The sequence below is a fragment of the Dendropsophus ebraccatus genome, chromosome 3, assembly GCF_027789765.1.
Source record: "Dendropsophus ebraccatus isolate aDenEbr1 chromosome 3, aDenEbr1.pat, whole genome shotgun sequence".
Classification (NCBI taxonomy): Eukaryota; Metazoa; Chordata; class Amphibia; order Anura; family Hylidae; genus Dendropsophus; species Dendropsophus ebraccatus.
Window position 1 is genome coordinate 200,207,558 of NC_091456.1, and position 14,617 is coordinate 200,222,174.

General features: G+C 52.3%; 1 protein-coding gene across 1 annotated transcript in view; it reads right to left on the bottom strand.

The window, feature by feature from the left end:
• The window catches only part of LOC138786694 (uncharacterized), a 38,613-nt gene extending 35,302 nt beyond the window's left edge, over window positions 1-3,311 (bottom strand). The window contains exon 1 of the mRNA XM_069963675.1: window positions 3,269-3,311. Coding sequence (XP_069819776.1) covers window positions 3,269-3,311 — 43 coding nt within the window. The remainder of the gene's footprint in view (window positions 1-3,268) is intronic.
• Window positions 3,312-14,617: the final 11,306 nt, after the last annotated feature.

The following is a 14,617-nucleotide window of genomic DNA, read 5'->3' on the forward strand; positions in this document are numbered from 1 at the left end:
AGGGCTATGAAGAGTCTGCACTACCTTGAGGAAGAAGGGAAAAGTGTATAAAGTGGTAGATGGGACTGACTGCCCAACAGAGAGCCCAAGGACCCCATAGTGAAGAAGCCCCGACGAGGTGTAAATATCACTCTGATGTCCTACAGCTTCCCAGAATCCTCTGTTCTTTTACCATAAAGCCATGAGCTTTCTCCAGAATTCTGTGCTCCCTCACTGTGATGTCATCACTACTCAATAGATTACCCTGCTCCCTCACTGTGATGTCATCACTACTCCATAGATCACCCTGCTCCCTCACTGTGATGTCATCAGCCCTCCATAGATCACCCTGCTGTCACTGTGATGTCATCAGCCCTCCATAGATCACCATGCTCCCTCACTGTGATGTCATCAGCCCTCCATAGATCACCATGCTCCCTCACTGTGATGTCATCAGTCCTCCATAGATCACCATGCTCCCTCACTGTGATGTCATCACTACTCCATAGATCACCATGCTCCCTCACTGTGATGTCATCAGCCCTCCATAGATCACCTTGCTCCCTCACTGTGATGTCATCACTACTCAATAGATTACCCTGCTCCCTCACTGTGATGTCATCACTACTCCATAGATCACCATGCTCCCTCACTGTGATGTCATCAGCCCTCCATAGATCACCATGCTCCCTCACTGTGATGTCATCAGTCCTCCATAGATCACCATGCTCCCTCACTGTGATGTCATCACTACTCCATAGATCACCATGCTCCCTCACTGTGATGTCATCAGCCCTCCATAGATCACCTTGCTCCCTCACTGTGATGTCATCACTACTCAATAGATTACCCTGCTCCCTCACTGTGATGTCATCACTACTCCATAGATCACCTTGCTCCCTCACTGTGATGTCATCAGCCCTCCATAGATCACCCTTCTGTCACTGTGATGTCATTAGCCCTCCATAGATCATCCTGCTCCCTCACTGTGATGTCATCAGCCCTCCATAGATCACCCTGCTCCCTCACTGTGATGTCATCAGCCCTCCATAGATCACCCTGCTGTCACTGTGATGTCATTAGCCCTCCATAGATCACCCTGCTGTCACTGTGATGTCATCAGCCCTCCATAGATCACCCTGCTCCCTCACTGTGATGTCATCAGCCCTCCATAGATCATCCTGCTGTCACTGTGATGTCATTAGCCCTCCATAGATCATCCTGCTCCCTCACTGTGATGTCATCAGCCCTCCATAGATCACCCTGCTGTCACTGTGATGTCATTAGCCCTCCATAGATCATCCTGCTCCCTTACTGTGATGTCATCAGCCCTCCATAGATCATCCTGCTCCCTCACTGTGATGTCATCAGCCCTCCATAGATCACCCTGCTGTCACTGTGATGTCATTAGCCCTCCATAGATCATCCTGCTCCCTCACTGTGATGTCATCAGCCCTCCATACATCATCCTGCTCCCTCACTGTGATGTCATCATCAGCCCTCCATAGATCACCCTGCACCCTCACTGTGATGTCATTAGCCCTCCATAGATCACCCTGCTGTCACTGTGATGTCATCAGCCCTCCACAGATCACCCTGCTCCCTCACTGTGATGTCATCAGTCCTCCATAGATCCCCCTGCTGTCACTGTGATGTCATTAGCCCTCCATAGATCCCCCTGCTCCCTCACTGTGATGTCATCACTACTCCATAGATCACCCTACTCCCTCACTGTGATGTCATCAGTCCTCCATAGATCCCCCTGCTGTCACTGTGATGTCATCAGCCCTCCATAGATCCCCCTGCTCCCTCACTGTGATGTCATCACTACTCCATAGATCACCATGCTCCCTCACTGTGATGTCATCAGCCCTCCATAGATCACCATGCTCCCTCACTGTGATGTCATCAGCCCTCCATAGATCCCCCTGCTCCCTCACTGTGATGTCATCACTACTCCATAGATCACCCTGCTCCCTCACTGTGATGTCATCAGCCCTCCATAGATCACCATGCTCCCTCACTGTGATGTCATCAGCCCTCCATAGATCACCATGCTCCCTCACTGTGATGTCATCACTACTCCATAGATCACCATGCTCCCTCACTGTGATGTCATCACTACTCCATAGATTACCCTGCTCCCTCACTGTGATGTCATCAGCCCTCCATAGATCACCCTGGTGGTTTAGGAAACGTTTGAGTTAAACTAAAAGCAGAAGAAATAAGAGGAAGAGAAAGTGTGATGGGTTCTAAATAGAATCAGCGGGAGATAGATGATCAACCCCGACCACAAGACATGACCGGCTAACGCCCAGATGTGTCCGCACAGCTCTCGCTCTTATTTCCAGGATTGTCAGAGGAGGAGAAGACGATAACTTACCCCTGACCATCATACTGGGAGACCCCATGGGAGCCCTGGGGACTGCCTTATGTTTTGTGGGTTATTGAGCCCATGGGGGGATGGTGGGCGAGGCCGTTACAGAATACGTCCCCAGCTTTGAACCCCATAGTTAGACCTGGCACTCTGATATATCAATGCACATTGCATATTCAATGCATCAGAAGAGAGAGCTGCACATTAACATTGGTTTCTGGGCTGGAAAGGTATAAAATGATTCACCCCAATAAGAAAGAAAAAAGTCCGAACATCATTAAAATCCATGATGAGTAATGTGTGTGACTTTATGGTGGAGACGTATGGCAGGCAGAGTGGTGGAAAAGTATGGCCGGCAGAGTGGTGGAGATGTATGGCAGGCAGAGGGGTGGAGACGTATGGCCGGCAGAGCGGTGGAGATGTATGGCCGGCAGAGCGGTGGAGACGTATGGCAGGCAGAGTGGTGGAAACGTATGGGCGGCAGAGCGGTGGAGACGTATGGCCGGCAGAGCGGTGGAGACGTATGGCCGGCAGAGCGGTGGAGACGTATGGCTGGCAGAGTGGTGGAGATGTATGGCCGGCAGAGCGGTGGAGACGTATGGCCGGCAGAGCGGTGGAGACGTATGGCTGGCAGAGTGGTGGAGACGTATGGCAGGCAGAGTGGTGGACAGCAGGGCAGGCAGACTGGTGGACAGCAGGGCAGGCAGAGTGGTGGACAGCAGAGTAGAGGAGACATATGGCCGGCAGAGGGGTGGAGACGTATGGTCGGCAGAGCGGTGGAGACGTATGGCCGGCAGAGTGGTGGACAGCAGGGCAGGCAGAGTGGTGGACAGAAGGGCATGCAGAGTGGTGGAGACGTATGGCAGGCGGGGTGGTGGACAGCAGGGCAGGCAGGTGCGGTCAGTGACTTACCCAGGAGGAAGATCACAAGAAGAACGATGGAGAAGCTCCTCATGTCCGCTGCTCTCCGGAAGACGTCTTCTCTGCACCCAGAGTCGCGGCGGAATTTCTCGGGTTTAAGATCGAGGAAGTGGTTCAGGAAGTAGAATTTTGCAAACACCCAAGAATAAAACAGATCGAAAATGTAAGGAAAAAAAAAAAACGTATGTATAGCATCGGCTGATTCTGAGGAGGTTCCAGAGGTAACGTCATATATATGTTACACACTGTACCCCCAAAACATACTGTAACACATACTGTACCCCCGAAACACGTTATAAAAATGCACTGAACCCCCACAACACATTGTAACGTACACTGTACCCCCAAAACACACTATACCCCCAAAACACACTATAACACATACTGTACCCCAGAAACACGTTATAAAAATTCACTGAACCCTCAAAACACATTGTGACGTACACTGTACCCCCGAAACACGTTATAAAAATACACTGAACCCCTGAAACACATTGTAACGTACACTGTGCCCCTGAAACACATTGTATCATACACTGTACCCCTGAAAGACATTGTATCATACACTGTACCCCCCAAATACACTGTACCCCTGAAACACACTGTTACACACACTGTACCCCGAAACACGGTATAAAAATACACTGAACCCCCGAAACACATTGTAACGTACACTGTACCCCAAAACACACTGTTCCCCCGAAACACGTTATAAAAATACACTGAACCCCTGAAACACATTGTAACGTACACTGTACCCCCGAAACACACTGTTCCCCCGAAACACCTTATAAAATACACTGAACCCTCGAAACACATTGTAACGTACACTGTACCCTCTAATCACATTGTAGCATACACTGTACTCCTGAAACACGTAACATACACTGTACCTGTACCCCCTAAACACATTGGAACATGAACTGTACACATGAAACACATTATAACATACACTGTACCTCTGAAACACATTGGAACATACACTGTACCTCTGAAACACATTGTATCATACACTGTACCCCTGAAACACGTTGTATCATACACTGTACTTCCGAAACACATTATAATATACACTGTACCCCTGAAACACATTATAACATACACTGTACCCCTGAAACACGTTGTAACATACACTGTACCCCTGAAACACATTGGAACATACACTGTACTCTTGAAACACATTGTAATATACACTGTACCCCTGAAACACGTTGTAACATACACTGTACCCCTGAAACACAATGTAACATACACTGTACCCCTGAAACACGTTGTAACATACACTGTACCCCTGAAACACATTGTAATATACACTGTACCCCTGAAACACGTTGTAACATATACTGTACCCCTTTAAATTATTTATAATAGAAGTTTATCCCTTTAATTCATTGTACTATGCCCCATACCCCATAATGCTGCTAAACTCCCTATACACAGTAATATACACCAGACCAAGGCACCATTACTGTGACAGACCATAGAAGTGACTACAGTGCAATTACATGCAGTGACTCTCAGGGGGCATCTTCTCTGATCAAAATTCTTCCCTTTCCCTTTTCTTCTCCATCCAGCCCAGACCGTCATCTCTGCAGAACCTACCAGACAGACATCTTCCTATTCATACCCACATATAATGCTCCAAATAGCAATAATGCCCCCTTTGTGTCCCGCGCGGTGAGTAGGTAAGTTTGTTGGGGTGAGGTGTATGCCCCCCTCATTACATAGGTCACTCCGGTAAATCACCCACTAGGTCATTTTCCTGTCAGGTAGGTCCCCCGGTTTGCTTGGTGAAGTAGATGCCCACATATATTACTTAGGCTAGTAGCCCCTAGGTCTAGTTTCCACTAGGTCTCCCTATAGGTCATTTCCTTCCTTAGTTGTCCTGTACCCCAGATGTCAGTGTGTCATGCCCTGTTCCGCAGATGTCGAGAGAGTCCCAACCTAAGTAGTACTGTGCTCTGCCGGAACCTTAGAGTTAGAATAAGTAGAATACTTGAGAGTAGAGAGAGAATACTTGTGTCCGTGTTTTGAATCTTTAGTCTTTGCACCATCTATTGCCCCCAGTGTCAGGCGAACCGTCCTAGAGAATGACACAAGCCCCAGACCTTGTTACAAGGGTTGAGCAGAGTGGTCAGAGTTTTCTGATTACACCGCACTGCAACATAGAGTACGTAGGCTTCTAGCAACTTTGCTTTATCCGGATCAGTTCCTCTTTCTTTATGATACTGTCCTACACCTTGAGGCTATGTTCACACTACGTATATGTCCGGCCGCATATTTTCACGGCCGGACATATACGTGTTAAACTCCGGCCGGGGATTTACGTAAGTTGCGGCTGGCTACGTACGGTCCGCGAACTTACGCCCGTAGTCTACTTGTGCTTCCCGAGCGCCCTACGTAGCGATCTGACAGCTGTCTTTTACTTGGAAATCTTCAGCTAGCCCCGGACACCCCACAGAACCTTTTGGATCAGCAAATCAAAGTGCAAAAATGAAGAAATCACCACTCCGTACGGGACCGCATGTTACGTTACGGGCGTAAGTTACGGCATTTTCTTCCTCAAACAATGGTCTGGTTCATTTTTTACGGCGCCGCGTACGATCCTGGCGTAAGTTCTTACGTAGTGTGAACTGTGCGTCGTATACTTTTTCACGGAACGCGCTACGTCCGGAAACTTACGTAGTGTGAACATAGCCTTAGACTTGTTCACGGCGTGGGCTGGGATAATCCCTGGCTTGTCCTCTCTGAGAGTGTTTAGCATAGTGTGTAGAAATGCTGCTTTCAAGAAAAGTGTCCTTGCTTCACATGTGCGTCTGTAGACTAGACTACACCGGACCTGTCCTCTAACAGGGGACATGGCATAAGCCAGGGCCTAGCTTGGCCGCTGTAGGAACTATTCTGGCTTGTGTCCTCTCTGTGCAGGAACCAGACTAAGGGTACTATTACATGGAACGATAATCGGCCAAATCGGCCCGATTCGGACGATTATCGTTCCATGTAATAAATACAATGATCAAGGATCATCGGCTGATCGTTGATATTGGTTCTAACCTATTTTCGTCGGGCACCGACCGCGCACCGCTATGTGTACCTATCCATGCTCCAGGGCTGCTGTCTTCTTCTCCCCGGGTCCTGCGCTCTGTAACGTCAGAGGGGCCTGTCAGCTGACAGGTTGCCCGGCCAATCACAGGCCACGGCGGTCCTGGCCTGTGATTATCTGAGTGGCCTGTCAGCTGACAGGCCACTCTGACGTTACAGTGCGATGTTACAGACCCGAGGAGAAGAACACCGCAGCAGCAGCCCTGGAACGTGGATTGGTAATGTATATAGTTATGCAAGGGCTGCAAGGACATCGGTAACGATGTCCCTGCAGCCCTTGTTTAACGATTATCGGGCCTTGTAATAGGCCCAGTAAACGAGTGGCGATCTAGCAGATCGCTGCTCGTTTACAGGTATTATCAGGCCCTGCTCGGCCCATGTAATACCACCCTAAGACTCACTAACACTTCCTCTACCAATGTGACTACCTCCTACAGGGTGTGTAATACCTGCTGTGAGTGGGTGAGAAGAGAGTGTAGAAGAAGAAGGAGAAAAGAGATAGGTAGAGAAGAGAAAGAGCTCTCATTGGTGCACAAGTCACAAATAAAAATAACCCCTTGAGTACTACAGCTGTGCAACACTGAGTATACAATATATATACTAGTGACCTATACTAGTAACCTAGGTACGACTGCATTACCACTTTTACTTAGAGTATATGCTTATGCGAAGGGTGTATACACTAGCAACACCCGTGGTGGGACACCACATCAGTGTGTCACTATCCTGTACCCCACACGTCATTGTGTTGTGCCCTATAAACTAAGTGTCCATGTGTGGTGTCCTGTACCCCAGATGTCTGTTTGTCTTTTCCTGTACCCCAGGTGTCAGCGTGTCACTATCCTGTACCCCAATTGTCAGCGTGTGACCATCCTGTACCCCAGGTGTCACTATCCTGTACCCCAAGTGTCACTATCCTGTACCCCAAGTGTCATTATCCTGTACCCCAAATGTCACTATCCTGTACCCCAAGTGTCACTATCCTGTACCCCAAGTGTCCCTATCCTGTACCCCAAGTGTCACTATCCCGTACCCCAAGTGTGAGTGTGTCACTATCCTTTACCCCAGGTGTCAGCAGGTCACTATCCTGTACCCCAAGTGTCAGCGTGTTACTATCTTGTACCCCAAGTGTCAGCGTGTTACTATCCTGTACCCCGGGTGTCAGCATGTCACTATCCTGTACCCCAAGTGTCAGTATGTCACTATCCTGTACCCCAAGTGTCACTATCCTGTACCCCGATTGTGTCAGCGTGTCACCATCCTGTACCCCAAGTGTCACTATCCTGTACCCCAAGTGTCAGCGTGTCACCATCCTGTACCCCAAGTGTCACTATCCTGTACCCCGGTTGTATCAGCGTGTCACCATACCATACCCGGGGTGTCAGCATGTCACTCTCCTGCACCCCAGTTGTGTCAGCGTGTCACCATCCTGTACCCCAAGTGTCACTATCTTGTACCCCGAGTGTCAGCGTGTCACCATCCTGTACCCCAAGTGTCACTATCCTGTACCCCGAGTGTCAGCATGTCACCATCCTGTATCCCGGTTGTGTCAGCGTGTCACCATCCTGTACCCCAGGTGTCATCGTGTCACCATCCTGTACCCCGGTTGTGTCAGCATGTCACTATCCTGTACCCCAAGTGTCAGAGTGTCACTATCCTGTACCCCATGTGTCAGCGTGTCACCATCCTGTACCCCATGTGTCAGCGTGTCACCATCCTGTACCCCATGTGTCAGCGTGTCACCATCCTGTACCCCATGTGTCAGCGTGTCACCATCCTGTACCCCGGTTTTGTCAGCGTGTCACTATCTTGTACCCCGCGTGTCACCATCCTGTACCCCAAGTGTCACCATCCTGTACCCCGTGTGTCAGCGTGTCACCATCCTGTACCCCATGTGTCAGCGTGTCACCATCCTGTACCCCGGTTGTGTCAGCGTGTCACCATCCTGTACCCCGGTTGTGTCAGCGTGTCACCATCCTGTACCCCGGTTGTGTCAGCCTGTCACCATCCTGTACCCCATGTGTCAGCCTGTCACCATCCTGTACCCCATGTGTCAGCGTGTCACCATCCTGAACCCCGGTTGTGTCAGCGTGTCACCATCCTGTACCCCGGTTGTGTCAGCGTGTCACCATCCTGTACCCCATGTGTCAGCGTGTCACCATCCTGTACCCCGGTTGTGTCAGCGTGTCACCATCCTGTACCCCATGTGTCAGCGTGTCACCATCCTGTACCCTGGTTGTGTCGGCGTGTCACCATCCTGTACCCCGGTTGTGTCAGCGTGTCACCATCCTGTACCCCGGTTTTGTCAGCGTGTCACCATCCTGTACCCCATGTGTCAGCGTGTCACCATCCTGTACCCCGAGTGACAGCGTGTCACTATCCTGTACCCCGAGTGTCACCGTGTCACCATCCTGTACCCCGGTTGTGTCGGCGTGTCACCATCCTGTACCCCGGTTGTGTCAGCGTGTCACCATCCTGTACCCCGGTTTTGTCAGCGTGTCACCATCCTGTACCCCATGTGTCAGCGTGTCACCATCCTGTACCCCGGTTGTGTCAGCGTGTCACCATCCTGTACCCCATGTGACAGCGTGTCACCATCCTGTACCCCATGTGACAGCGTGTCACCATCCTGTACCCCGGTTGTGTCAGTGTGTCACCATCCTGTACCCCAGGTGTCAGCGTGTCACCATCCTGTACCCCATGTGTCAGCGTGTCACCATCCTGTACCCCGGTTTTGTCAGCGTGTCACTATCTTGTACCCCAAGTGTCACCATCCTGTACCCCATGTGTCAGCGTGTCATCATCCTGTACCCCGGTTTTGTCAGCGTGTCACCATCCTGTACCCCATGTGTCAGCGTGTCACCATCCTGTACCCTGGGTGTCACCATCCTGTACCCCGGTTGTGTCAGCGTGTCACCATCCTGTACCCTGGGTGTCACCATCCTGTACCCCGAGTGTCAGCGTGTCACCATCCTGTACCCCGGTTTTGTCAGCGTGTCACCATCCTGTACCCCGTGTGTCAGCGTGTCACCATCCTGTACCCCGGTTTTGTCAGCGTGTCACCATCCTGTACCCCATGTGTCAGCGTGTCACCATCCTGTACCCCGGTTGTGTCAGCGTGTCACCATCCTGTACCCCATGTGTCAGCGTGTCACCATCCTGTACCCCATGTGTCAGCGTGTCACCATCCTGTACCCCATGTGTCAGCGTGTCACCATCCTGTACCCCGGTTTTGTCAGCGTGTCACTATCCTGTACCCCGGTTGTGTCAGTGTGTCACCATCCTGTACCCCGGTTGTGTCAGCGTGTCACCATCCTGTACCCCATGTGTCAGCGTGTCACCATCCTGTACCCCGGTTTTGTCAGCGTGTCACCGTCCTGTACCCCGGTTGTGTCAGCGTGTCACCATCCTGTACCCCGGTTGTGTCAGTGTGTCACCATCCTGTACCCCATGTGTCAGCGTGTCACCATCCTGTACCCCGGTTTTGTCAGTGTGTCACCGTCCTGTACCCCGGTTGTGTCAGCGTGTCACCATCCTGTACCCCGGTTGTGTCAGTGTGTCACCATCCTGTACCCCATGTGTCAGCGTGTCACCATCCTGTACCCCGGTTGTGTCAGTGCGTCACCATCCTGTACCCCATGTGTCAGCGTGTCACCATCCTGTACCCTGGGTGTCACCATCCTGTACCCCGTGTGTCAGCGTGTCACCATCCTGTACCCCGGTTTTGTCAGCGTGTCACTATTCTGTACCCCGGTTGTGTCAGCGTGTCACCATCCTGTACCCCCGTTGTGTCAGCGTGTCATCATCCTGTACCCCGGTTTTGTCAGCGTGTCACCATCCTGTACCCCATGTGTCAGCGTGTCACCATCCTGTACCCTGGGTGTCACCATCCTGTACCCCGGTTGTGTCAGCGTGTCACCATCCTGTACCCTGGGTGTCACCATCCTGTACCCCGAGTGTCAGCGTGTCACCATCCTGTACCCCGGTTTTGTCAGCGTGTCACCATCCTGTACCCCATGTGTCAGCGTGTCACCATCCTGTACCCCATGTGTCAGCGTGTCACCATCCTGTACCCTGGTTTTGTCAGCGTGTCACCATCCTGTACCCCGGTTTTGTCAGCGTGTCACTATCCTGTACCCCGGTTGTGTCAGTGTGTCACCATCCTGTACCCCGGTTGTGTCAGCGTGTCACTATCCTGTACCCCATGTGTCAGCGTGTCACCATCCTGTACCCCGGTTTTGTCAGCGTGTCACCATCCTGTGCCCCATGTGTCAGCGTGTCACCATCCTGTACCCCGGTTTTGTCAGCGTGTCACCATCCTGTACCCCGGTTGTGTCAGTGTGTCACCATCCTGTACCCCATGTGTCAGCGTGTCACCATCCTGTACCCCGGTTTTGTCAGCGTGTCACCGTCCTGTACCCCATGTGTCAGCGTGTCACCATCCTGTACCCCATGTGTCAGCGTGTCACCATCCTGTACCCCGGTTGTGTCAGTGTGTCACCATCCTGTACCCCATGTGTCAGCGTGTCACCATCCTGTACCCCATGTGTCAGCGTGTCACCATCCTGTACCCCGGTTTTGTCAGTGTGTCACCGTCCTGTACCCCGGTTGTGTCAGCGTGTCACCATCCTGTACCCTGGGTGTCACCATCCTGTACCCCGTGTGTCAGCGTGTCACCATCCTGTACCCCGGTTTTGTCAGCGTGTCACTATTCTGTACCCCGGTTGTGTCAGCGTGTCACCATCCTGTACCCCCGTTGTGTCAGTGTGTCACCATCCTGTACCCCATGTGTCAGCGTGTCATCATCCTGTACCCCGGTTTTGTCAGCGTGTCACCATCCTGTACCCCATGTGTCAGCGTGTCACCATCCTGTACCCTGGGTGTCACCATCCTGTACCCCGGTTGTGTCAGCGTGTCACCATCCTGTACCCTGGGTGTCACCATCCTGTACCCCGGTTTTGTCAGCGTGTCACCATCCTGTACCCCATGTGTCAGCGTGTCACCATCCTGTACCCTGGTTTTGTCAGCGTGTCACCATCCTGTACCCCGGTTTTGTCAGCGTGTCACTATCCTGTACCCCGGTTGTGTCAGTGTGTCACCATCCTGTACCCCGGTTGTGTCAGCGTGTCACTATCCTGTACCCCATGTGTCAGCGTGTCACCATCCTGTACCCCGGTTTTGTCAGCGTGTCACCGTCCTGTACCCAGGTTGTGTCAGCGTGTCACCATCCTGTACCCCGGTTGTGTCAGTGTGTCACCATCCTGTACCCCATGTGTCAGCGTGTCACCATCCTGTACCCCGGTTTTGTCAGCGTGTCACCGTCCTGTACCCCATGTGTCAGCGTGTCACCATCCTGTACCCCATGTGTCAGCGTGTCACCATCCTGTACCCCGGTTGTGTCAGTGTGTCACCATCCTGTACCCCATGTGTCAGCGTGTCACCATCCTGTACCCCGGTTTTGTCAGCGTGTCACCATCCTGTATCCCGGTTGTGTCAGTGTGTCACCATCCTGTACCCCATGTGTCAGCGTGTCACCATCCTGTACCCCATGTGTCAGCGTGTCACCATCCTGTACCCCGGTTGTGTCAGTGTGTCACCATCCTGTACCCCATGTGTCAGCGTGTCACCATCCTGTACCCTGGGTGTCACCATCCTGTACCCCGTGTGTCAGCGTGTCACCATCCTGTACCCCGGTTTTGTCAGCGTGTCACCATCCTGTACCCCATGTGTCAGCGTGTCACTATCCTGTACCCCATGTGTCAGCGTGTCACCATCCTGTACCCCGGTTGTGTCAGCGTGTCACCATCCGGTACCCCGGTTGTGTCAGTGTGTCACCATCCTGTACCCTGGGTGTCACCATCCTGTACCCCATGTGTCAGCGTGTCACCATCCTGTACCCCGGTTTTGTCAGCGTGTCACCATCCTGTACCCCGGTTTTGTCAGCGTGTCACTATCCTGTACCCCGGTTGTGTCAGTGTGTCACCATCCTGTGAACCATGTGTCAGCGTGTCACCGTCCTGTACCCCGGTTGTGTCAGCGTGTCACCATCCTGTACCCCGGTTGTGTCAGTGTGTCACCATCCTGTACCCCCGTTGTGTCAGTGTGTCACCATCCTGTACCCCATGTGTCAGCGTGTCACCATCCTGTACCCCGGTTTTGTCAGCGTGTCACCATCCTGTACCCCGGTTTTGTCAGCGTGTCATTATCCTGTACCCCGGTTGTGTCAGTGTGTCACCATCCTGTATCCCGGTTGTGTCAGTGTGTCACCATCCTGTACCCCGATTGTGTCAGTGTGTCACCATCCTGTACCCCGAGTGACAGCGTGTCACCGGCCTGTACCCCGATTGTGTCATCGTGTCACCGGCCTGTACCCCGGTTCTGTCAGCGTGTCACCATCCTGTACCCCGGGTGTCAGCGTGTCACCATCCTGTACCCCGGGTGTCAGCGTGTCACCATCCTGTACCCCGGTTGTGTCAGTGTGTCACCATCCTGTACCCCGAGTGACAGCGTGTCACTATCCTGTACCCCAAGTGTCACTGTGTCACAATCCTGTACCCTGGTTGTGTCGGCGTGTCACCATCCTGTACCCCGGTTGTGTCAGCGTGTCACCATCCTGTACCCCGGTTTTGTCAGCGTGTCACCATCCTGTACCCCATGTGTCAGTGTGTCACCATCCTGTACCCCATGTGTCAGCGTGTCACCATCCTGTACCCCGAGTGACAGCGTGTCACTATCCTGTACCCCGAGTGTCACCGTGTCACCATCCTGTACCCCGGTTGTGTCGGCGTGTCACCATCCTGTACCCCGGTTGTGTCAGCGTGTCACCATCCTGTACCCCGGTTTTGTCAGCGTGTCACCATCCTGTACCCCATGTGTCAGTGTGTCACCATCCTGTACCCCATGTGTCAGCGTGTCACCATCCTGTACCCCATGTGACAGCGTGTCACCATCCTGTACCCCAAGTGTCAGCGTGTCACTATCTTGTACCCCGCGTGTCACCATCCTGTACCCCATGTGTCGGCGTGTCACCATCCTGTACCCCGGTTTTGTCAGTGTGTCACCATCCTGTACCCCAAGTGTCAGCGTGTCACCATCCTGTACCCCATGTGTCAGCGTGTCACCATCCTGTACCCCATGTGTCAGCGTGTCACCATCTTGTACCCCGGTTTTGTCAGCGTGTCACCATCCTGTACCCCATGTGTCAGCGTGTCACCATCCTGTACCTCATGTGTCAGCGTGTCACCATCCTGTACCCTGGGTGTCACCATCCTGTACCCCGGTTGTGTCAGCGTGTCACCATCTTGTACCCCGGTTTTGTCAGCGTGTCACCATCCTCTACCCCATGTGTCAGCGTGTCACCATCCTGTACCCCGGTTGTGTCAGCGCGTCACCATCCTGTACCCCGGTTGTGTCAGCGCGTCACCATCCTGTACCCCGGTTTTGTCAGCGTGTCACCATCCTGTACCCCAAGTGTCAGCGTGTCACCATCTTGTACCCCATGTGTCAGCGTGTCACCATTCTGTACCCCGGTTGTGTCAGCGTGTCACCATCCTGTACCCCGGTTGTGTCAGCGTGTCACCATCCTGTACCCCATGTGTCAGCGTGTCACCATCCTGTACCCCATGTGTCAGCGTGTCACCATCCTGTACCCCATGTGTCAGCGTGTCACCATCCTGTACCCCATGTGTCAGCGTGTCACCATCCTGTACCCCATGTGTCAGCGTGTCACCATCCTGTACCCCGGTTGTGTCAGCGTGTCATGTGTCTGATGTTCTCACTTTATACTCTTAGTAGTTTTGTTGCTTTCTATATGACACAGATTTTCCTTGATGACTTGTAGTTTTGGCTCTCAATATTCTCATAACTTCCTCACTTTACTTCTCTTTTTGTTTATTTGGCGCCAGGACTGAATCCGACGATGAAATTCAGAAATGGCGATAAAAGATGAATGATTTTATTTGTGGCCTTTGGTTGTATGACGATACAATGACGATAAAAGGCACCAGGGAGCAGGCCGACTATACGTGGTCAGCAGGCCGGGTCATCAGCGGGACAGTCAGCACAGTACCAGGGATGTGACAGGTATCATACTCAGACAGGCGAGAGGCCAGGGCAGGCAGCTTCAGAGGCAGGTCACACAATCCCAGTCAACAACAGGAGGAGGCAGTCAGTACAGACAGGGCCCCGGTCAGAATACTCCTACTCATGGGTAGAATAAGTAATATGCAGAGAAACATC